The sequence below is a fragment of the Eulemur rufifrons genome, chromosome 7 (assembly GCF_041146395.1).
Source record: "Eulemur rufifrons isolate Redbay chromosome 7, OSU_ERuf_1, whole genome shotgun sequence".
Taxonomy (NCBI): domain Eukaryota; kingdom Metazoa; phylum Chordata; class Mammalia; order Primates; family Lemuridae; genus Eulemur; species Eulemur rufifrons.
In genome coordinates this window covers 82,056,159-82,081,693 of record NC_090989.1, presented here as the reverse complement: position 1 = coordinate 82,081,693, position 25,535 = coordinate 82,056,159, and the positions used below count along the sequence as shown (strand labels likewise).

The 25,535-nt window shown below is 37.2% G+C and overlaps 1 protein-coding gene across 1 annotated transcript in view; it reads right to left on the bottom strand.

The window, feature by feature from the left end:
* CCDC39 (coiled-coil domain 39 molecular ruler complex subunit) overlaps positions 1-24,395 on the bottom strand; it is a 70,745-nt gene extending 46,350 nt beyond the window's left edge. Inside the window, exons 1-6 of the mRNA XM_069472884.1 lie at positions 24,195-24,395; positions 10,919-11,038; positions 9,166-9,312; positions 7,501-7,659; positions 6,094-6,186; positions 5,869-5,997 (exon numbers count right to left, since the gene is read on the bottom strand). Of these exons, the coding sequence (XP_069328985.1) occupies positions 5,869-5,997; positions 6,094-6,186; positions 7,501-7,659; positions 9,166-9,312; positions 10,919-11,038; positions 24,195-24,284 (738 nt within the window). The 5' untranslated portion in view covers positions 24,285-24,395. The remainder of the gene's footprint in view (positions 1-5,868; positions 5,998-6,093; positions 6,187-7,500; positions 7,660-9,165; positions 9,313-10,918; positions 11,039-24,194) is intronic.
* Positions 24,396-25,535: the final 1,140 nt, after the last annotated feature.

Below are 25,535 nucleotides of genomic sequence, written 5' to 3'. Positions count from 1 at the left end.
AGCCAGGCCTGGTGGTGCATGCCTGTAGTCCCAGCTACTCGGGAGGCTGAGGCAGGAGCATTGCTTGAGCCCAGGAGTTTGAGGTTGCTGTGATCAAGGCTGATGTCATGGCATTCTAGCCCGGGCAACAGAGTGAGACTCTGTCTCAAAAAAAAAAAAAAAAAAAAAAGAATGAAAAGTTTCAGATGAAAAAGAAAAAACAAAGCAAACAAACAATCATAGATCAGATGTAATTCTGAGGGAAAAGTGCCAGAACCTCTAAGAGATTCCAGGGGAAAAAGATGTGGAGCAGAACAAGAAGGAGCAAGTTATCAGCAGAGGTCAACCCCCAAGGGGCTTAGAGTCCAGCAAAAAGGGGAAATGGAGTGATTTGTTTCTCCCATACATCTCTGGCAGTCAACAGACTCCCAAGCTGCTGCAGAGCCTTTATACTTTCATGAGCTCAAAAGCTGCTACGGCCAGTGAACTGGGAGCTTCTTGAAGATAAAGCACCAAGTTGCCAGCTGCCCTGGGGTCACTTCCCATCACCACAGACCCAAGCCAAGATGGCAGGTGCCATATTGCTTCTCCACCCACCGTGTGCCTTTCTCCTCCCAAGGGGGCTTCAGACTCTCAGTTTTCATCTTGCTCTATCCCAGACAAACATTTCTCAACTCTGACCCAGACTGTGGGAGCCACAGGGGACCAGTGGGTCCCGGGGAATCTGCATGATCCTAAAGCCTGGACATTCTGAGAGAGCTGCCTTCCAGGGAGAGGGACCAAGATGATCAGAGTACTAATTTCCTCCCTCCAGATGCTTTGCCTCCCATTCCTCTCCACCACCCATGTCTGCCAAGAGAGATGCTTGAGCCACTGCTTTCCTTCTGTTGGGGCTTTCATACAGAGTGGAGCTCAAACATTTCCTCTCAAAGACCTGAAGAAGAGTGAGGAGTGCTTGGACTGTGAGCTCCCTGCACACCAGCCCTCCTTGGTGCTGCTTGCCTGACTACTCCATCAGAACAGGGCACATCCTGAAGCGGAGGGACATCAAACCTGCTTGAGCCACCCCATGGCAACTCGGGACCAGCATGCCTCTCCCTGGCATGGTCAGTGATTGAACTTCAGGGATTAGGAAGGACTATAGGACTCAATTGTGTTGCTTGGGAGCATGGAGGGGATATTTGTGAACTAATCTTGGAAGGCAAAGGAGCCCACATGGGCAGAACTGAAGCCTGGGAGCAGACCTTTGACCCCTGCTAAACAGCTACTCTATCAGCTTTTGTGGAGATTGAGGGCAGGCTCACTCAACCCAGCCCTGCCCAGCCTCCCTCCCCAACCCACCTCTGCTGTGGTGAAGAATAAGGACTCACCTGGAAGCTACAGGGCCCCACCCTGCACATGGGACATTCGAATGGTTCTCCTGAGGGGCTAGAGCCAGTCATAGGTCCCCAAAACAACACTGCACCTGGTTCCTTCTGGCAAACAACACTTACTGACAGGGAGGTAAATTTGCACAGCCCTTTATATCATTTACTGACTCAGTCATACAGGGTGTGGTTGATTCTTACCCACAAGTACCACCTACTATCTCAGAGATTAAACTTGGCATGCCAGTACAATTCACATTATTCAGAAGACCACAGGGCTTGGGAAAGAGAAAGGATTTCAAAGACTTCCATCCTCCCTCACCAAACAGTGACAGGTAATCTATCCACACAGGTAGCTCACGACTGCTATAACCTACAAACAACTAGCAACTGAGAAACCCACCACACAAAGTATATATATAACCAAGGCATCCATACAGAACCTAGACCCCAATCAAAGAACTCACAAACAAAGCCAAGGTTTCTGCCAAACGTATGCTACAGACACTCCCTTAAGAGTGAGGGGGGAAGAAAAAAAAAGCCCCATCTCTACAAAAGAAAATCCAAAAAAGAAGAAGTGACAACTGTCACAGAGGAGAAGGAATCAGCAAAAGAACTCCAGAAGTATGAAAAATCAGAGCAAAAGGACACCCCCAGAAGGGAACACCAGTTCTTTAGCAATGGATACCAACCAAAAAGGAAAATATTTAAATGACAGAAAATTCAAAATATGGATTGTAAGGAAGCTCAATGAAATCCAAGAGAAAATGGAAAACCAACTCAAAAAAAAAAAAAACAAAAAAACAGAAAAACAATTCAGGAAGTGAATGAAAAATTTACAGAAGAGATTGACATATTAAAAAAAAAACAGAACTTCTGGAAATGAAACATTCATTTCAAAAAATACAAAACACAGTAGAAAGTTTTAAGAATGGACTAGACCAGGCAGAATAAAGAATCTCAAAGCTTTAAGATAACACTTTCAAATTAACTCAGTCAGTAAAAAATAAAGAAAAGAGAATTAAGAGGAATTAACAAAGCCTACAAGAAATATAGGATTATGTAAAATGGCCAAATATGAGAATCATAGGCATTCTTGAGGGTGAAGAAGAAAATGTACAAGAGTTAGAAAATATATTTGAAGAAATGATTGAGGAAAACTTCCTTGGTCTTGCTAGAGACTTAGACATCTAGGTACAAGAATTTCAACAAACACCGAGGACATTCATTGAAAAGAGGCAATCACCAAGACACATAGACATCACACTGGCCAAAGTCAACACGAAGGAGGAAATCCTGCAAGTCATGATGCTAAAACATCAAGTAACTTACGAAGGAAAACATATCAGGCTAACTGCAGACATCTCAACTGAGACGCTACAAGCCAGAGGGGATTGGGGCCCCATGTTCAGTCTTCTTAAACAGAACAGTTGCCAGCCTAGAATTCCTAGAATTGTGTATCCTGCAAAACTAAGTTTCATACGAAGGAGAAATAAAGACTTTTCCAGGCAAGCAAACACTGAGGGAATATATCAAGACCAGACCTGCTCTGCAGGAAATGCTTAGAACCAGGTTATACATGGATCATCACAATAGACACCCACCAATGTAAAACCACTCATAAGCTCAGAGGTCATATAAAACAATAGCACAAGAGCTAAAACAAAGCAATAAGGTACTACCCAACATGATGAACGAAAGAGCATCCGACATATCAATTCTATCAATCAAGAGACACGGGCTGGCTGTATGGATGAAAAAATAAAACCCAAGTATTTGCTATCTCCAGAAAACACATCTAACCCTCAAGGACTTATACAAATTCAAGGTTAAGGGATGGAATAAAATGTTCCATGCACATGGAAACAAAAAGAAAGCAGGTGTAGCCATTCTCATATCACATAAAATTTGTTTCAAATCAACAATTGTAAAAAAAGACAAAGATGGCCATTATATAATGATAATAAGAGCAATTCAACAAGAAGACACAATCTTAAATATTTATGCATCTAATACAGGAATGCCCAGATTCATAAAGCAAACCCTACTAGATCTAAGCAAAGAGATAGACAGCAGCATCATAATTTCCAGGGACTTCAACACCCCACTGACAGAACCGGACAGATCATCCAAGCAGATAATAAATAAAGAAACACTGGACTTAAATGGGAACTAGCACAAATGGGACTAGCAGACATTCACAGAACATTCTACTCCAAAACTACTAAATATACATTCTTCTCATCAGCACATGGAACATTCTCCAAGACTGATCATATCTTAGGCCACAAAACATGTCTCAACCAACTCAGAAAATTAGAAATCATACCACATATCTTCTCAGACCACAGTGGAATAAAACTAGAAATCAACTTGAAGAGAAACACTCAATTCTACATAAAGTCATAGAAATTAACATGCTACTGAATGATTATTTGGTCAATAAGGAAATTAAGATGGAAATCAAAAGATTCCTCAAACTGAAAGACAAGGGATACAAGCTACCAAAATCTATGGGATTTAGCAAAAGCAGTCCTAGAGAAAAAACCATAGCCTTAAATGCCTACATCAATAAGACAGATCACAAATTAACAATCTAATTACATGTGTCAAGGAACTAGAAAAGGAAGGGAAAACCAAACCCAAAGCCAGCAGAAGAAAAGAAATAACTAAGGTCACAGCAGTTCTAAACAAAACGGAAAACAAACAAACAAAAAAACTACTCCATCGTGAAGAAGGATGAATTAAGGCCTTTTTCAACAATTTGGATGGAACTGGAAACCATTATCCTAAGTGAATTATCTAAAGAATGGAAAAATAAACACCACATATACTCGCTATTATATTGGAATTAACTGATGAACACATATGTGCACAGAGGGCAGTAAAACTCAGCAGAAATCAAGCAGCGGGGAAGGGGCCGAGGGAGGAAGGGACGGGCAAAACCTACCTAATAGTTACAATAAACACTACCTGGGTGATAGGCACACTTATAACCTGATTCAAGCATAACAAAATCAATACATGTAACCCAAAATATTTGTACCCCTGTAATATTTTGAAATAAAAAATCAATTAATTAATTAAATTTTTTAAAAAAGAGATTAGGACACAGACAGGCACAGGGGGAAGACCAGGTGCAGACAAATGGAGATGATGGCCATCTACAAGCCAAGGGAGAGAGACCTCCAAAGAAATCAACCCTTCTAGGCCGGGCGTGGTGGCTCACGCCTGTAATCCTAGCACTCTGGGAGGCCGAGGCAAGCGGATCGTTTGAGCTTAGGAGTTCGAGACCAGCCTGAGCAAGAGCGAGGCCCCGTCTCTACCAAAAATAGAAAGAAATTATATGGACAGCTAAAAATATTATAGAAAAAATTAGCTGGGCATGGTGGCACATTCCTGTAGTCCCAGCTACTCAGGAGGCTGAGGCAGGAGGATTGCTTGAGCCCAGGAGTTTGAGGTTGCTGTGAGCTAGGCTGATGCCACGGCACTCACTCTAGTCCGGGCAACAGAGTGAGACTCTGTCTCAAAAAAAAAGGAAAAAAAAAAAAGAAATCAACCCTTCTGATGCCTTGTTCTCAGACTTGGAGTCTCCAGAACTGTGAAGAAATAAATGTCTGTTGTTTAAGTGTTTGTCTCCCCCTGCTAAAAAAGAATTAAGAGTACCTCATAGCTAAGACTGCTTCCCCCTTATCCCTCCTAGGGAGGCATAACCCATTTTTTTTTTATAAAATGTTGATTATTTACAGAAATTTAAAATATAAAAATTGCAAGTAAACCACATCCAGATATCAGAATTCCAAACTCCAGTGGCCTTAGCTGCTTGCCAAATGCCTTTCCATGGAGTAGACTCAGAATGGAATTTAACACATCTTTTCACCTGCCTCCTTTTCTCCTCAATTCCTTCTCCTTCCCAACTCCTTCTAATCTTCCCATTTCTATTCACCGTTATTTTATTCTTTAATGATTTTCCAAGAACATTCTCCTAAATTACCTCTGAAACTAACTAGAGATAAAGTAAGTCTGTGTTACCAGAGCACTATTTCCCCCTTCCAATCTTCTACATCAGTATTGGTGCCCCGGTTTCAAAAGTGAAACTTTACTGCAGTGTAGGTTTCTTTTTTGACTCTCTTTCCTTGTTTTTCGGTTATCCAAGGAGGCTCATTTCCCTATATCTGTAACTTATTGCCAAATAGCATACATATTAAATCCAAGGCACTTTGGGCAACCACGTGTAAGTCAGGGCATCAGTTTTACTACAATATTATCTGTTGACTTTCTCTTGTTCCACAGTTCAGAGATGGCAAGATCCAGTCTTTGGGGATTATACTACTATAAACAAATAATCTTCATAAAATCACATTTCAAAATAGATATAGAGTCGGCTTTCAAAAGCACCAAAACTATTGAATCTTGCCACAAAAGTAACTTTCAAATAACAATGTGATTTACATTTGAAATGAGTTAACTACAAAAGAGACAGATGCAGGTGAGTATTACAAAGACTGAACAACTACTTTACCAAAGCACAGTTATCTATGTCTTGATCCCTCTTCTGCATCTGTTCTATTGTATTCTCCCACTGTTTAATGAGTTCTTGCCTTTCATCATGAATCTTACGAAAATCTTGTGCTGCTTTATCCAATTCTAACTGTCAAAGAGAAAGTAAACAAAATTTTTGTGAATTTAAGTGTTTTTACAAACATCATCTTGAAAATTAAGAAATAAAAATCTTCATTAAACTAACCTGTGCACTTAGAGTCTCTGTAAGTTCATTGTCAAGTAACTTTCTTCTTTGATTACATTCCAAAGTTAGTCTTTCTAATTGCAGGGTCAGTGCCTATGATGTAGTTACATACAAAAATATTTATAGTTATCATTTTATCAATTTTAAAGTGTTAGTTTATCTAATACTAAATATTTTTACATTTTATATATACGTTTTTTGATATCTAAAACAACTACCACTTTCCTTATCCTTTAACCCCAAAGGGCTAATCTAATGTGTTTGTATATAGCTGTATGAAAACTCAATTGTTTCTAAAATGACTTATAACACTTTTTAAGGTAAATTAGAAAAAAGATTAAATTATAATTTGCCATTTGAAATTATTTAAAATAATGTATTTAGTATTAAGCCTAACACAAAATAGCATGTTTTATAATACTTAGTATCGCCAGATGTAATTTTAAGTGGATTTTAAGTGACAGTTTTCATTATTATCAATCAATAGCACTCTAGTCTCCAATCAGCAAAAATTATATGTAATATCTGTAACAGTGTAGTCACCCCTCCTCCCATAGGTATGGAAGCGTAAAATTGAGAGTGGGGACTATGTAACAGACCTAATGGCCCAGGGAAAAAAAAAAAAAAAAAGATGTTTTCTGTCTCTTTAAAACTTTCCCCACTCTTTTTGGGAACTGCTGCCTGGCCTTCATCCCTGCCTGGGGCAGGTGGTCAGGAGGGGCAAGGGAATGTGTTTTGTTCTTTTCGTTACAGGAGATAGCTCAGCCAGCAGGCTTGGGCCTCCCAGGTGCGTAGAGGTCACAGGCTTTATCTTAGACAGAGATGGGACAATAAGAATCCAGTCCATTAATGACAATAGCCTAGAACTGAGGGCCCTCCCTTTAAAAGCTCTATATTTCTGCTTATGGACAGGAATTTGGATTTTGAGATGAGAAAATCTACTATTTTCTTCCTTTGCCAGCAAAATAAAAAAATTCTTTCCTTCTCCTTAACCACTTGTTCTTGTTCTCTTCTGATTTGGCCTCGAGTACAAGTGCTTAGCTTTCAGTAACATATTCAAACTATATTTTAGACAAAATAGCTAAAATACATATAAATAGTCCTCGTACAAAACTTCTTTTCTGACATGCTTTTGAGAATCCTTATAAATCAGGACATTCTTAACCTGGAGTTCATGGATCCCAAAATGGTCAAAGGGCTTCAGAGGACCTGTGAAACAGTCCGGAAAATTTTATGGGTATTTGAGTATATTTTTCTGTAGAGAGGATAATTTGCTTTATTAAATCCTCAACAAGTCCCAGACTCAAAAAAGTTTAAAAATTGCTGTTTAAAATGTACAATTTTAGGTAGTAAATAAGTTGGCAAACTACAGAGAAAACCTAACAATTACAATTTATAATTTCTCACCCTAATTTTATTATCATCTTGTTGTGCATACTTCTGAAGAGTGAGGGCATCACTATCTTTATGAGCTGATTCTTCTAACCAGGCCTCCAATGCTTGCTGGTCCCAGTTCATTTGACATTTCAAACCATCCAATTTTTGAGTAGCTTTAAATATACCATTCTAATTTCCAAAGAAAGACAGAAAAAAGGAGAGTACAAAACATTATTTACTAAATAAACTAAAATAAAATATAATATGATATATGACAAAACATATTAAAAAGAAAGAAGTCCCGTCTCTACCTTCTAGATGTTTATAATATACCATATTTAATTATAGAACTATCATACTTGTATTTTAATTCTTTGGTTGTAAAATAGAGGAAAGATGATTATACAAAGTCAAGAACAGTAGTTGAGCCAAAGGTCACTTAAAAAGGCTTTAGGCTTTAGGGTAGCTCCCTTACAAGCAATTGCATTAGTCACTCCACCAAAGTCACCCTAAATATGTATGCAATCTTAGTTAAAATAATATGTTTGATACGCTAACTCAAACCCAAGACAAATTCTTGTCAGTCTATTTCCAATCATATTACTGCCACTGAGAGGTCTAATATAGAAATTTTAGAAGCACTCCTAATTGAAGCAAATATATTAAAGGAGATAAAAATATTCCTGTAAATTTGGTCATTTAACAAATCTAGATTCAGGAAAGAGGCCGGGCGCAGTTGCTCACGCCTGTAATCCTAGCACTCTGTGAAGTAAAGGCAGGAGGATGGCTTGAGGTCAGGAGTTTGAGACGAGCCTGAGCAAGAGCAAGACCCTGTCTCTACTAAAAATAGAAAAATTAGCTGGGCATGGTGGTGTGTACCCGTAGTCCCAGCTGCTTGAGAGGCTGAGACAGGAGGATCACTTGAGTCCAGAAGTTTGAGGTTGCTGTGAGCTAGGCTGATGCCATGGCACACTAGCCCAGGTGACAGAGTGAGACTCTGTCTCAAAAAAAATCTAAACTCATGAAAGAAAAAAGAATAGATAAACAAATAAGGTAAATTAATAAATATGTAATTTTTATTATATAAATATTACATTACAAAATTATAATAAAATATGTATGTATGTGTATGTACATATACATGTATATATGTATTTTTAAAGAGTAGTATATATTTACGTGTATACATACATATACATATGCATATATATGTGTAAAGAGAACAATGAGAATTTGGAAAGAGCTCCCAAATCAAGCTAAAACTAAAAACTAAAGAAAAGAGAGAAATAGGTTAAAGTAGTTTAATGTTAGAGTCATAAAGCTGACAAATTAACATGAAAAGTAAAAACTTTTAATGAAATTCAAAACTAAAGTGATTTTTTAAAAAATGTGGCTATTAAAAATGTAGCACTTAACATATAAATCATTCTCCGTATTTACAATAGGCAGCCAGCAGTTTGCACATACTAAGTCTCAATAAGTAGCTGGTGAATGAATAACAGGGGAAAATATAATATTCTATTACTGTTTCATTCAAATCACAACTCCATATACCTTTCATTGTTCAAAAAACAATTTAAGTAAATAACAGGAAAGTAATGAATGTCTTTCCTACATAGAAAAAAAAGCAATGCTCATCTGGTGAGGGAAGAAGGAGCAGTAGCACAGAATTTTAAGTCAGATTTCAACACATACTTCTTTATCACTTTTCTTTTCCCGTATAGAAGACATCTCATTTTCCAGTCGTTGGATTTCCTCTTTCACTCGTCCCAATTCTGTTTGAGCAATGGCTTTAAAATGTTCTTCACTTTCAATCTCATGCTCCCTTGCCTTGTAAAGAGACTACAGAACAATACACATGATAGAAAGACTTTTAAAACTTTAATATTTTAAAATATTTATAATAACCCATTAGACCAAAACCAAAAACAAAGTTCCCACAAAACACTTAGATTAAGTACTATTAATTCCAATACTCTGAAACCTACACCACATTAGACTGTTATTACAGTTAGTTGGTATTGCTCACTAGTTGTAAGAAAGTCAATGAAGTGTGCTAGGAGAAAATATTGTCAGCAGTTTTCAGATATTATGTTGATCTAGGAAAACTAAAAAAACTCAAAGTTACCAAAGTTTATATGGTCAGACTTAAAAGCTATAACTCACTGCTTATGTACATATAAATATGGATTAAAAAATAATTGAGAAATGAGATGTTTGTAAGAATTGATCATATACTCTAATTGATGGACATAATTTTTAAAAAATTATTTAAACACTGATGGTTATAAATATCCCCTAGAATAAATTAGTATATAATCATGCCTTTGTGTTAAGTTTTATTTAATAAAAGAGTATTTGTTGACTACTGCTCTTATAGTGCTTCAAAGTTATCAGTCTCAGTATTTATTTTACAGTATGAAAGCTACTAGTTTTGTAGGAGGCTTACTGTCTTTTGTCTGTATTATCCTATTTAATCAAGGTTTGATGGTAATAAGATATAACTATAGACAATCTGTGTCTCTCAAATCCCCAACTCAGTAGTTTAATAACTTGAAGAAAATTGGTGTTCCAAATAGTTTATTAATTAATCATATCAGGATTCAAGAATCCTAACCATTGTTTTTAAAAGTTCATTTGTAAGCCATGAAATACACTTAACCTATACTGATTACAAATTGCTTTTAAAAACACGGCTCTGTTCATTTTTTAAAATTACAAACTTTTTCTTAAAAAGGTACATGCATTAAAAAAAAAATAGTTTGAGATAGCAGTTAGTAAACTCCCCAATGCTGACTTCCCAACCTGTCTAGTTTGCTGGGCATGATAAGGCAGTGAGTTTCTATACTTGAATATTGTTCATAAAACAGAAGATTATTAATAATTCCAAGTTTTAGTTTTTATTATATTTTTGTTAATATTTCTAAAATGCATTACACTTTCCCCCAGTTATCTTAAATATAATTTAACTTTTTTATCTCAGGATTATTATTATAAATTTCAATTACTGAACTATGCTAAAATATCATGTATATGGACTATTACCGTACACTCAAAATGGCCCCAGTGGTTGTGCTGAAAAGTTAAAAAGGAGATGGAAATTCTATCATGTATTAAATTAGCTTTGTTTCTGCTTATAGCCATCATTTCTCACTGCTGTCATTGTACCCTTCTCAAATAAGCTGCTGCCTAACATTATATTAGATTGTTTGAATGATGATTTCCCCTTTCATATGAATTAATTTTTTGTTTAAAATTGATGACAGTAGTTAGTTTCTCAAAGCCTTCTTTTCTACCTACTTTCAGGTTCAAGACTATGTTCACAATAGTTTAATTATACTAAAGTTTCCTGTTATAGCTCTAAAATAAAATCACAGATGTAAATGCACTGTGAAATGTTCTATGACTACCCATGATATAATCAACATAAATTTCAATATTACTATACCTGTGTAAATGATAACTCTTGCTTGACATTTTTGAAGTGAGAAGTCATAGCATTAATTCGATCTTCATAGTCACGTAACTGATCTTGTAAGTCTGCTCTTTCATTCTGTAGCTTTGACAACTGTAAATAATAAATGCTGTGATTAACCAAAGTCTTAAGTTTTACTATATTAAAGGACCTAAAATTATGTGTTGTTAGCATGCTCTTGTTTGCTTAAGACATCTTATGGTTTAATTATGGAATAGAATCTCATTTTGGCCCTATGAAGATATAGTACCACTGTATGAAAAATGCATTTTAGCAGTGGATCCTGCTACTGATGCAAATCTTCATTTACTTTGTGTCTTAGTCAATTTGGTCTGCTATAACAAAAATACCATAGACTATGTCACTTAAACAACAGAAATTTATTCTTCACAATTCTGAAGGCTGGGAAGTCCAAGATCAAGATGGTGGCCACTGTGGTTCCTGGTGAGGGCCCTCTTCCTGGTTTGCAGACAGATGCCTTCTTACTGTATCCTCACGTGGCAAAGAAAAGTCATTTCTCTCTTGTCTTTTCTTACAAGGGCACTAATATCATTGATAAGGGCTCTACCTTTATGACTTATTTGCCTCCCAAAGACCCAATTTCCAAATACCATCGTATTGGGGATTAGGACTTCACCATATGAATTTTGGGAGGACACAAACATTCAGTACATAGCACTTTGCTTCTTTAAATACCCACATGAACTTCTAAAATCTACTGATCTTTTAAATATTACAACATAGTGTTATGATTTGGAGATTATTGTGGGAAAATTAGCACCATATTTCACAGAATAGAAATCTTTCTTAGATTTGCATCAATAGCAGGATCCATTGCTAAAATGCATTTTTCATACAGTGGTACTATATTTTTATAGGACAAAAATGAGATTCTATTCCATAATTAAACCACAAGATGTCTTATGCAAACAAGAGCATACTAACAACATGTAACAAAAACACAGAGTGGGAACTATAAATTTGAATAGTGGCTAGGCACCAGGCATAATTTCTTCTCCTGAACTCCTTTTCAAAACCCATAGATTTAGGCTAAGCATAACAGAACAACTAATTTATGTCTTTAGAACCTGTTTCTTAGTGTATTTTGTTTACCTTTGAATTAGAACTCTGAGTAGAAACAAAACAGTATAAATGTTAAACAAACAAACAAAATAAACCTTTGGGAAATTACAAGACAGATTCTCAGGACCATTAGAATATGTCACCCCTCAAAGCAGCATAAAAGCTCAACAAAATAAAAATATCCTTCCTTATAGTCTTGAGCTATAGTCCCCAAAGTTAGGGATACTTCCGGGGGCTGCACAACACAATCCACTAAAGTGTGAAAGAAAATATTTAATTCCCTCTTTTGTTTACTTTGCTGGTTTTTAAAATTTATTAAGACGAGTTCTTAGTTTCTTTACTTTTTGTCTTACTGATTTAATAATAAAGGCATCTGGCTTGGCATGGTGGCTCATGTCTGTAATTCCAGTGCTTTGGGAGGCTCTGGTGGGAGGATCCCTTGAGGCCAGGAGTTTGAGACCATCCTAGGAAAGATAGCAAGACCCTCCCCTACAAAATTTTTTTTTAATTAGTTGGGTGTGGTGGCATATGCCTATAGTCCTAGCTACTTGGGAGGCTGAGGCAGGAAAATTGCTTGAGCCCAGCAGTTGGAAGTTACAGTGAGCTATGATCATGCCACTGCACTCCAGCCTGGGTGACAGAGTGAGACCCTGTTTCTAAAAAATAATTTAAAGGAAGGCATTTAAGGCTATAAGTTTTCTCTAAGTAAGATTTTCGCTGTTTCCCCTGGATTTCTGCATGAGGCGGTCTCCTTTTATTATTATCTAAAAGGCAATTTTTTTTCCTTTTCCATTTCTCTTTGATAGACAGGCCACTCAGGAATATATTTTTGAGAAATATACCTAAGTATTTAAGATGGGGGATCATTTTTAAATTATTTAATAAAAAATTTTTTAAATTATTTATTGTAAATTCTATTGGCTTAAGATCAAAGAATGTGATCTATAAAATTTCTATTTGTATAGCATTTTAGGGATATAAAATTTTTTATTGTGGTATAAATAAAACATACACAACATAAAATTTGCCATTTTAACCATTTTTATGTGTACCTTTCAGTAGCACTAAGTAAACCCACATTATTGTGCAACCATCACCACCATCCATCTCTAGAACTTTTTCATCTTCCCTAACTGAAACTCTATACCTATAAAACACTAAATCCCCATTCCTCACTCCTCTCATCCCCCAGCAACCACCATTCTACTTTCTGTCTCTACAAATTTGACTACTCTAGCTAGGTACCTCAAATAAGTGCAATCATGCAATATTTGTCCTTTTCCATCTGGCTTATTCACTTAGTATAATGCTTCCAAAGTTTAATGCACTAAGGTTTGTGTTTTGGTCTAGTACATGATCCACTCTTGTAAATGTTTTATGAATGTATTTTTTAAGGTATATGAGGTCTGTCCAGAAAGTATTCAGCCATTGTTAATATAACAAGAATGGTTTGCATGACATCAATATAACCTTGTAGACAATTCGAGGGGACTGTAATGCATGAACAATGATGACTTCACTGTACCAGTCAGTGGGGCACTAGATATCCTTGAGTGAGCATGTGTACTGCATGGCCCTCACATTCAAAACGATTGGGCAAGTACAGCAATAACTCTGCATCAAATTTTGCGTTAAGCTTGAACATTCCTATGCAGAAACTATTTGGATGATTCCAAAGGCTTTAGGGGATGATGCAATGAGATCAGTGCAAATAAAAGCGTGGCACAAATGCTTCAAAGACAGTAGAGAATCTGTTAGACATCATCCACATTCTGGAAGGCCTGCAATACATAGAACACCTGAGAATGCTGAACGTGTACAGGCTGCAATCAACAAAGATCAGCGACTGACATGACAGTACAAGACCTAAAAGCTGATCTGAGGATTCCAGAAACTACTGGAGATTTTGTGTGTCTGAGATTTTGACATAGGATCTTGACATAAAATGTGTCATGGCAAAATGCATTCCATGGCTTCTGCCACCAGAGCAGAAGGAACATCATGCTGCATTTGCTAATGACTTGCTTCAAACTGATACCAATAAACCAGATTTTCTTAAGAAGTCATAACTGGAAATGAATCGTGGGTCTATGACTATGATCCAGCATTGAAGGCCCAGTTGCCCCAGTGGAAGTCATCCTGGTTTCTCCATGCCCGAAGAAGGCGTGTTAAGTGTGTTTTTTGATTGGGAAGTTGTTGTCCATCACGAGTATGCTCCTCCAGGCCAAACAATTAATAAGGAATGCTACCTCAATGTTCTTCATTGGTTGAGAGATGCAAGGAGATGGAATGCAACATAAATGGCCGCAGCTATGGGGAACTGGTGATTGGCAACTTCATCACCATAACTTGGGGGCCCATACATCACGTTTCATGCAGAGTTTTTTGGCAAAACATCAAATCACCCAGGTGACTCTGGCCCACTACAGCCCAGATTTGGCACCCAGCAACTTCTGGCTTTTCCCAAAACCAAAATCACCTTTGAAAAATAAGAGATTTCAGACTGGTCGATGAGATTCAGGAAAATATGACCAGGCAGCTGATGATGATTCCAACAAAGAGATTTTGCAGAGTGTTTTAAACAGTGGAAGAGACAGTAGGAGAACTGTGTGAGGTCCCAAGATGCCCACGCTGAAGGAGACTGACACATCACTGTCCTATATCTTGTATCTTGTATCTTGTTCAACAAATGTCTCCATTTTTTGTATTACATGGCTGGATACTTTCTGGACAGATCTTCCATATTCTCTATTCAAGGGACATATGCTCTCTATGTTTTTTATTGTATTATTCATATTCTTTATATCCTTATTTTTGTCATTAGAGTTGTCTAATTCTGAGAAGCTCTTTAGTGAAATATCTCACTATAATTACATTTTTGTCAAGATCTACTTGCATTTATAACAGCTTTCGCTTTTATGTAAGTAGTTATGTTGTTTGGTGCATACACCTTTAAGATTTATTAAATATTTGCTTCATGCCTTTTATCATTGCATAATGTCCCCAGAATGAACTACTGATTTTTGAATGAAAGAATAATGATTAACTCTCTACAAGTTGACAAGCCCCTCCCCATAGAGTCCCCAAACATTTTATAGCTTCTTTCTTAAATATAAAGGGGCATAGAACAATCACCAGATATTTGTTGAAAACTTATATCACATGCCAGATACCAAAATAAACAAGATCCCAGAGGAAACAGATAATCAGGATACTAAAGATAAGAACTAAACACACATACAAACATACATACAAAATCAGAGATATTGGAAAATACTGTATCCCTAAAACAAGACCATGATGCCACAAAAAAAGCAACAAGCAAAGAACTTGAAAATATAGTTGATCAACATGGTTGCCAAAATAAAACATGCAATGGAAAGATAAAACAAAACCCTGAACACTTTCAAAGATTTTCTTTTAAAAAAGACCTACAATAAAAATGAAAATCCGACCAGTATGATTACTCATCAACAATACTTCTGGAAGATAATAGGGCAATGTATCCCAAATTCTGAGGAAAAATTATTTTCAACCTAGAATCTTCTACCTGGTCAAACTACCACCAAGTGTGAGGGTAAAGACAAATTCAGAGATTGAAAGATTCAGAATGTTTACCTCCCATACACCCTTCTAAGGGAAATGCAAGAAACCATTCTATCAAAATAAAGGCTTAATACAGGCATAAATCATTTTATCCTACTTTGCTTTATTGCACTTCCCAGATACTGTGTTTTTTACAAATTGAAGGTTTGTGGAAACTCTATGTTGAACAAGTCTATCAGCTCCATTTTTCCAACAGCATGGGCTCACTTTGTGCCTCCACGTCGTATTTTGGTATTTCTCACAATATTTCAAAACTTTTTCATTATTATTATATCTGTTATGGTGATCTGTGATCAGTGATCTTTGATGTTACCATTGTAATTGTTTTGGGGCACCACGAACTGTGCCCATAAAAGACAGCGGGCGAACTTAATAAATGTGTGTGTTCTGACTGCATCATTGACTGGCTGCTCCCTCATCTCTCTCTCCCTCTCCTCAGAAACATAATAATATTGAAATTAGGCCAATTAATAATTCTACAATGGCCTCTAAGTGTTCAAGTGCAAGGAAGAGTCAGATGTCTCTTAATTTAAACCCAAAACTAGAAATGACGAAACAGGAAGGAAGGCATGTCAAAAGCAGAAACAGGTCAAAACTAGGCCTCTTTACTAATCAAAAACTTAGTAAAGTTATGAATGCAAATGAAATGTTCTTGAAGGAAATTAAAAATGCTACTCTGGTGAACATACAAATGAAAAGAAAGCAAATCAATCTTATTGCGGATATGGAGAAAGTTTTAGTACTCCAGACAGAAGATTAAACCAGCCAGAACATTCCCTTAAACCAAAGCCTAATCCAGAGCAAGGCCCTAACTCTCTTCAATTTTATGAAGGCTGAGAAAGGCAAGGAAGCTGCAAAAGAAACCTCTGAAGCTAGCAGAGGCTGGCTCACGAGGTTGAAGGAAAGAAGCCTCCCCATAACATGAAAGTGCAAAGTGAAGCAGCGAGCTCTGATGTAGAAGCTAAAGCAAGCTATCTAGAAGATCTAGCTAAGATCACTGATGAAGGTGGCTACACCAAATAACTGATTTTCATTGTAGACAAAACAGCCTTATATTGGAAGAAGATGCCATCTAGGACTTTTACAGTTAAATAGGAAGAGTCAATGCCTGGCTTCAAAGCTTCAGAGAATACGCGGATTCTCTTGTTAGGGACTAAAGCAGCTGGTGACTTTAAGATGAAGCCATTGTTCATTTATAATTCCGAAAATCCTAAGGCCCTTCAAAATTACTCTAAATTTACTCTGCTTGTTGCATGGAACAACGAAACCTAGATGATAACAAATTTGTTTACGGCATATTTACTGAATTTTTGAAGCCCACTATTGAGAACTACTGCTCAAAAAAAAAAAAAGGAATTTCTTTCAAAATATTACTGCTCATTGACAATGCACCTGGTCGTGCAAGAGTTCTGATGGAGATGTACAAGATTAATATTGTTTTCATGCCTGATAACACAGCATCCACTCTGCAAGCCATAGATTAAGGAGTAATTTTGACTTTTCAAGTCTTACGAGAAATACATTTTGTTAGATAGACTATAGCTGCCTTAGTGATTCCTCTGATGGATCTTAGTGAAGTAAATCAAAAACTTTCCAGAAAAGATTTACCATTCTAGATGCCATAAGAAAATTCATGATTCATGGGAGGAGATCAAAATATCAACATTAAAAGGACTTTAGAAGTTGATTCCAACCCTCACTTATTACTTTGAGGAGTTCAAGAATTCAGTGGAGTAGGTAACTGCAGATGTAGTTGAAAGAGCAAGAAAACTAGAAATAGAAGTGGGCCTGAAGATGCGACTGAATTGCTACAATCTTATGATCAAACTTGAACAGATGACAAGTTGCTTCTTATGAATGAGCAATGAAAGTGGTTTCTTAAGATGGAATCTACTAGTGAAGAGGCTGTGAACATTGTAGAAATGACAACTAAGGATTTAGAATTTTACATAAAGTTATTTGATAAAGCAGCCACAAGATATGAGAGGATTGACTCCAATTTTAAAAAAAGTTCTACTGTGGGTAAAATGCTATCAAACGGCATTGAATGATACAGAAAAATCTTTCATCAAACGAAGAGTCGATCAATGTGGCAAACTTTGCCATTACAGCCACCCTAATTTTCAGCAACTGTCACCCTGATCATTCAGCAGCCATCAACATCGAGGCAAGACCCTCCACCAGCAAAAAGGTTACAACTCACCGAAGGTTCAGATAATTGTTAGTATTTTTCAGCAATAAAGTGTTTTTTAATTAAGGAATATAGATTGGTTTTCTAGACATAATGCAATTGCATACTTAATAGACTATACTATAGTGTAAACATAATTTTTATGTGCACTGGGAAGCAAAAAAAATTCGTGTGATTCACTTTATTTAAATATTCACTTTATTGAGGTGACCTTGAGCCAAACCTGCAAGATCTCTGAGGTATGCCTCGTATGAGAAAGAAGGTATGTGATCTAGGAAAGAGAGCCTCAAATCAGTAGAAAAATAAAGGGAATTTCAAAGTTAACAGTTGTGAAATAGGCCTGTGGAGAAATCAGTTCGTATTGGAAAACGCGGAACTCTGAAGGAAGAGAGTGGGAAACAGGGAGTGGAGGAGTATCCGGAAGATCTAATACTCTGATTTAACGTACATAAGCTTAAAGCAGGAAAAGCAAGAAAGTAGACTGGCAATCTAGGATGCAAGGAATTAAAAGCATAGTACTATAGGCCTTTTTTGAAACAACCATTTGAAGATAAAATCTAAACAGCCAAAAGGGAAATTAAAATGAAAAATTCAAGACAAGATAAACTGAGTAAAAGTAGTTGCAGTAAGGACCATTAAATCAATTTAAATGTAAAACTAACACCAAACACTTGGGATAAATTAAGGATATTGAATCAAATGCAAATGAAACAAAATATAAAAATATAATATAAAATATATTGTTGATAACATAAAAATACAATATAAAATATCATATTTTGATAATATAAAAATAATAAGACCACTATTTTAATAGGGGAAGAAAAGCGGAAAAAGTATAAAAGTGCTAATTTCTTCATCTTTAAAAGCAGAGAGTCAATCAGTACTGTCTATACTTGAAACAGTTTTTAAAAACAATAATTTAACAATTTAATTTTTCTTAAGGATTTTTCTTAGCAGAATTTTTTAGCAATTGTTATCTCTTGTGATTAAGTAATATTTACCTGAAATTCAAACATTCCTTTCTTTTTCTTCTCTCAAATACTAAAATTAATATTTTGTGTTAAAAACAGCATATATATTAGGATTTCATTTTTATAGTACTTCTGCTTTTGTCTCTTTATGTAGATCTGTGTACCAAGATTTCTGAAATGTTTGTTTAATGCCATCATGGTCACTCCTACAGTCAATAGTGGGGACTTTTGGTAGGGAACATCTTGTTTTTTTATTCTGTACCTTCTATTACATTGGAATATCTTTTTTTTTTAGGAAAATGAGCAAAGAATATTTAATATAAAAGGCTTCGAAATATATAAGTGTTTGTAATAACCATACATGTTGCAATTTCAAAATGATTATTAGTGGTGAAAACAATCAACATGAAATAAATCTGACAGAACATTAAAATGTTAGCTTATACTTAGGAAATATAAATAAAGCTACAGTGAAATACTATTTTATGCCTACCAGGACTACCAAATCAAGCTTGGGCAGGAGGATACCAGACCCTCCTGTGTTTGTGGGGGAGGGCAACTTGGTACCACCCCTTTACATATATATTTAAAGACCTTAGATCAGAGGTGAGGAATCTTTTCATGTTGGAAGGCTGCATTAATTTAGCTATAATGAAATAAGGCTTCATTCAAAAATCTTCAATTAGATATACTTAAAAAGGTACATTATTTTGTAAAAATCTAACTACTATGTACTTAATAATTTCAAAAAATGAAAACTATTTGTTAATTTTAAAGTTAAGTAACCTTTTAATGACCTCATTGTGTCTTCTTTTTGTTGAAAAGCATTTGAATATTTGGTTGCAGCGTTCATGTCCACATTTTTAGTTGATCCTCTAGATGGGTATCAGTCATTTGTGATCTTAAGGATGTCTTGATTTGGGTTAGGTAGGAGAATGTAGATTCACAGCAATAAGTGGCTGAAAAGAAAGAAAGCATTTTGGGGGCATGTTGGCGAAGGCGTGGGTATTCTACTGCATTTTTCTGTATTTCAATTGGATCTTTCTTAGCATCAAACAATGATTTTAAAATGTCATCTACTGAGAGCTCAACCAATTCCATCTGTAGTTCTTTAGGTGCCTTGGTGATATCAACTAGGTGAGGCTGAAATGCTAATTTGAATGTGATGTCATGATTCTCAAAGTCAGTAAACCTTTCATTGCATTCTCCAATTAATAAATCTATAATAGCTGTATATTCTTCAAATGATTCACATATATCATCCTGCTCATCAATGACCTTTGCTAACTGGGGCAAATGTTCATTCAAAATTTCCTTTTGAATAAGTGTTTTGAAAAAAGATAGCTTTATTCGGAATGCTTGGATTTTTTTGCCACATATCATATACAGACTTAGTTTTACCTTGCCAAGAAATATTCAAGTCCTTTTGATTTGACAGGATATCAGACAGAAATGCTACATTCCTATAGAAATCTTCTTTCAATAATTCACATTGCTGATTCTGTTCTTCATATAATTTAATTATCTATTCTCACAGAGATAAAATTTTGGCAAACTCCTGTCCCTGAAATAGCCAATGCACTTTAGAATGAGATGGCAAATACATACTGAATACCTACCTCATCCTTCAACTTTAGCGTGTTATGAAACTGAGGATCCGTGTTGCATTTGCAGGAATATAGTTAACAATGCTTATAACTTGTTGCAAAGTGTCACTTAAAATAGTAGCTTTAGCAGAGTGATTTTGTTGATGCAACATACAATGAAAAATGAGGGCATCTGGATCTGTTAAAACTCTTTTTATCTGTACAATAAACCCTTCATATCTTCCTGTCATAGAAGGTGCACCGTCTGTACATATGCTCACTAAATTTACCAAATTCAGTACAATTTCATGACATTTATCTTGAAAGCTGTTGAAGATATCTATTCCCCGTGTTCTGTTTGCAAGAGTACCCAAAGTGAGTAACTCTTTATAGCAAAGAAAATCTTCTGTTATGACCCAAATGAAGTATAAAACCTGCTCCCAATCAGTAGTATCAGCTGATTGATCCAACACAATTGAACAATATATATTTTCCTTTGGAAGGATTGCATGAAGTTTTTCTGTTAAGTTGAAGGCTAATTCATGCTGCCCATCAGTTATGGTTCTCCTTGAAATAGGCAGTTGTTTGTGCTTTAAAACGTTATCAGGGTCCAAGAATCCTACAACTTTAACAATGCATTCTCTCCCAATTTCTACATCACTGAACGGCTTCCCTTTTTTCCCTGAGTCTATAAGCTACTTTATAAGTGCTTCAGTGGCTTATTTCCAGGTCTTATTACTGCTTGAAAGAATTGTCCTTGCTTTTGCTTTTAATCTTTTAATTTCTGCAATACAACTCTTTGTGCCTCTCTCTCTAATTTAAAATATTTGTGGTCCTTATGATTGCTATAATGCTGATGAGCATTGACTTTCTCTAATGTTGATATTGCAGTATCACAAAGCAACCAAATCATCTTATCTTTAACAGAAACAAGATAATATTACAATTCCCAATCCTCATTTAAAAATCTGTTTTTTTCTTTCAGCATTCTTTTGGTCTTCTTTGACATGATGGGCTGTTAGCAGACAGAATTAAAAAATACTGTCGAGATGTGCAACTATTCACAAATTCCACTTCAAACAGAAACACAGTGCACCGTTGTCAAAAGCTGATAACAGACTGGCATACTCAATCCCCATAAACTCTCACCCACCAGACTCAAGTAGTAATGGCACCAGTCAGGCAGGGGAAGTTAGATCTAAATCATGAGCTTAGCAGCTGTCAATTTAGCCCTCATGGCTTACTAATGTTCTAATTGTGCCAGTAAATTTGGGAGGATTATTTCGTTGAAACGTCTTTTATTCTTTGGTATTTTTAATACATTCATTTTAAAAATTAAATAAAAACATAAAAGATGAACAAAAATGTATTAATAAAAATAAGATTTGTTCTGTAAAATTTGCATTCAGTCAAAAGGCCGCGCACTTAAGGACCTAGAAGCCCACATGTGGCCTTAAGGCTGCAGCGTCCCCACTCCTGCCTTAGACCTAGCACTTCTGCACCAAGGAATTTATAGCCTACAGAAATAGTCCTGCTTGGATGCAAAGACGCTTGTACTAGGACAAACTGCCATTGTTTGTTATGAAACATTGCAAAGAACCTAAATTTCTACCAACAGGAAATGAGATAAATAAATTTTAGGACTATAAATTGCTGATTAAACATGAATCCAATCTATACATCTGATTGTATGGAACACTCTCCAAGCTATGGTAAGTAAAAGAGCCCCAAGTAAAGTGACCAAGGCCTTGTAGAAACACATGTAGATGTATATGCATATATTTTCCTTCCTGACCCATAAGGAACTGGTTTGTCTCTGCCCCAGGATTGGAGAACTAACTGTGTCTTGGAGGTTAGGGATGTGAGGAACACTTTCAAGTTTTCACCAAATATCTATTCAGGCTCCCTGAGTTTTTTACTCTGTGTATCTGAAAACATTTTTGTTCCATGGAAAGCAGTTCCTTTGAACTTGCTGCACGGAGGACCAAGTGGAGCCCGAAATCTCAGGGAGCTTATGTTCTATGGTGTCAGAAGACAACATGCTTTGGGACAAGAGCAGGGGAGTCAGTGGGAGCACCTAGCAGGGAGCACAAGAGGAGGAAGAGGAGAGGCTCTTTGGGAGAGAACACTGTAGCAAGTGGCAGAAAGTCAGACCTGTTGGGAAATGTTAGCCATGCTGGGGTCCGTCATGAGATTGGCCCCAACGAGAGCATTTCTGCCACAAAATCCAGTCTGTGCAAAGGCCCTGTGGTGGGAAGGGCCAGGGAGACCCGGGAACACAGACGTCCTCTGCTCCTTCCAAATGTCCCGCAGCACTGGACGCCCAACACAGATACCCGGGGGACGAGAATGAGCCAGGCACCGGCAGCTGCGCTGCCTGCCCCAGCCAGGGCGCTCTCCCGCTTTGGAGACCCACAGGATGCGGGGGCACAGCCGTAACGGGCGCCCAGGAGGACGTCGAGAGGAGTTAGGGGAGGGCGCAAGAGCCGCCGCTGGGAGCTGCAGGACAGGGGCTGGGCCGGGGCCGGCGAGACCCGGGCTGCCCTGTTTGAATATCTTAAACTTATTAAGAGTTGCTTTTAATGTTAGAGTTTATTCAGGTAAATCAATTATAGCCCTCATTTTTCTTTTTGCTGCTCTAATTTTTTTTTAAAAAAAATCTAATATAAGTAATATGTATATAAAATCCTGTCAGACCCATATTATGCCAGTAATACTAAAAACTAATGTTTGAATAGAACTTTAACCCACATTATGTCCTTGGAGCCTTATAACAATCCTATGAGGTAAATATTTTACTTATTCTCCATTTTACAGAATAGGAAACAGGATCTGGTAAGTACCATCTGAATCCAGGGCTGGACACTTAATATTATTATTCCTCAGTACTCAGTGCTAGATCTCTTATAGTTCCTAATGTTGCCCTTCTTTGAAAAAAAAAAAAAATCCAGACTTCTAAATTAGATATGAGTAAATAGGTCACAATATTCTAAAAACTGTGTCTATTCTTTTCAAAAGGTAGAGTCAAGCGATTTTCATTTTCATTTTCACAGATGAGATAACTTCCTGTTCTATTTTATGAAGTAGTGTAAGCATCATCTGTTATTCTTGGACCCTCTTCTGCACAACATACCACCATGTTACGGAACTTTAGGCTGATTGCTAAAGGTTTTTTTTAAAGTTTGCTGAGCGGGATGCGATTTTTTTTTCGAAAACTTCTATGAATTATAGTTGGCATAAGTTCGTCCTTACAACATAAAATACTTTTTGTCAGTTTGTGACAAATTAATCTTCACTCTGAAAAACTATAAACTGCACATTTCATATTCTTACTGGAATGTCCCTCCTGAAAACATCTGGTCACTTTCAGCTTTAAACATCATAGACGGAAACTTACAAAGAAGTATCAACGAGAACGTGCTTTGTTTACAAATATGCGCAAACCTCAGAAGTCCCTTTCCAAGCAGCTCTTAATTTCAAAGAACGAAAAAGTTGGCGCGGGAACCACCCTTTTCCTCTCCTGCCTGGGAGGCTAGACGTGAGTAAGGCAGCGAGGGGAGGAAGAGAGTAACGATTCGGGCTTTATAGCCCTGAATATCAATTATTGTTTCAATAAAATTTTTAAATGCTTAACAATTACCGAAAAGGCCAGTCAGAGCGAGAGAGGAAGGAGATGGTGCAGGGGAGCGTTAGACAGAGAAAAGACGGGATTAAGAAAGCGAAGGAGAGAAATAAAAGGGATAGGGTGGTGCTGCCAACCAGAAAACACCCCTAAAAGACCATCTCCTTCTCCCCACCGCCTTCTTCACCTGATCTTCCAGTGTCTTGTTCTCCTCATTCGCCACCGGGATGGCGAACCCATCCTCCCAGTGCAGCTCCGCCAGGAATTCGCTACTCATGACTGCAAACGTATAGGAAACTCGAGACCGGGTGCAGAGCAAAGATGCGCCTTCTCGCACCGCGGGTGAGCGGCACCACAGTCAACCCGAGGCACAGGCAAAGCTCCGCGGTAGTGCCACCGGAGCCCTAGCAACCATCCCGCGTCCTTAGTTACCAAACAGGAAGCGCTCAGGACGGAAGGCTAAACTTCCGGTTGAGAACTCCTTTCCTCAAGCCGGAGGGAGCGAACTTCTTGATCGCTGAGGGAAGCGAAGCAGTTTACCCCTCTGGAGGTTCGCGGGGGTTGCCAGGCGGCAGTATAACTTTAAGGGAGGCCTCGGAGTGCTCCCCCAGCGCTCCTGGACAGTATAAAACCTGTGGCCCCAGGAGCCGGCGGAGGACCGCGTGGTATCCGAATAGGACTGTGCTGCGCGGCGCTCGGATTGTCTGAGGAAGAGAGATAATAAAAGATAATAAAAAAACGAGTTTTCTCTTCTGGTGGTGTTTACTGAGTTGTGTAGACTTCAACTACTGCTGTAGGTGAAAATAGGACGAGGTAGACTGGTATTTTGAAACAGAATTCACTTTCTAGAATCATTGTCGGCTGAATGTTCTGTTCTTCGTCTGTTTTAATCTTCTGGCCTTCCTCACAGTGCTCATCCACCCCATTGCAGGTGCCCTAGCTGACAGCAGGTGGCAGACCGCGCAGAGGCGGTAAACTTGCGCAGACTTTGGTGGCCCCTCTTGCGCCACTCCTATACTTTTATTTTTCATTTGTTAACATTTAAAAATGTGGAATTTCATATAAAAATCTGAATTTCCTCCACTCGAACCACAGAACCCACATTATCAAAAGGCAGTATTCGGCTGGAGACGTGCACCCCTTTAGACCGGCAAGCACTTCACCAATTCACTAATGTGAATTACCTACTTGGCACGGGTGGACATTTAAGTTACGGTCTGTGTTGTGTACCATCTCAGAATTGGAAAGGACAAAACAGTCAACTAATTTTTTCATTTTCTAGGTAAATAAACTTAGACTCCCAGAGGTGAAGTGATTTAAGTAGGCATCGTGAGCATCAATTAATTTTGCATATCCAATAAACAATCATATGGAACTTTTTGCCCTTTCAAATTTTATTTTACTTGTACTTTGTTAAACTTTTATTATAAAAATTTTAAATGTACATAAGAATAGAAAGCAGAGTATAGAGCACTGCCATATGTGCATGATCTGGATTTAACATTCATATTTCTCGTATTAGCGTCAT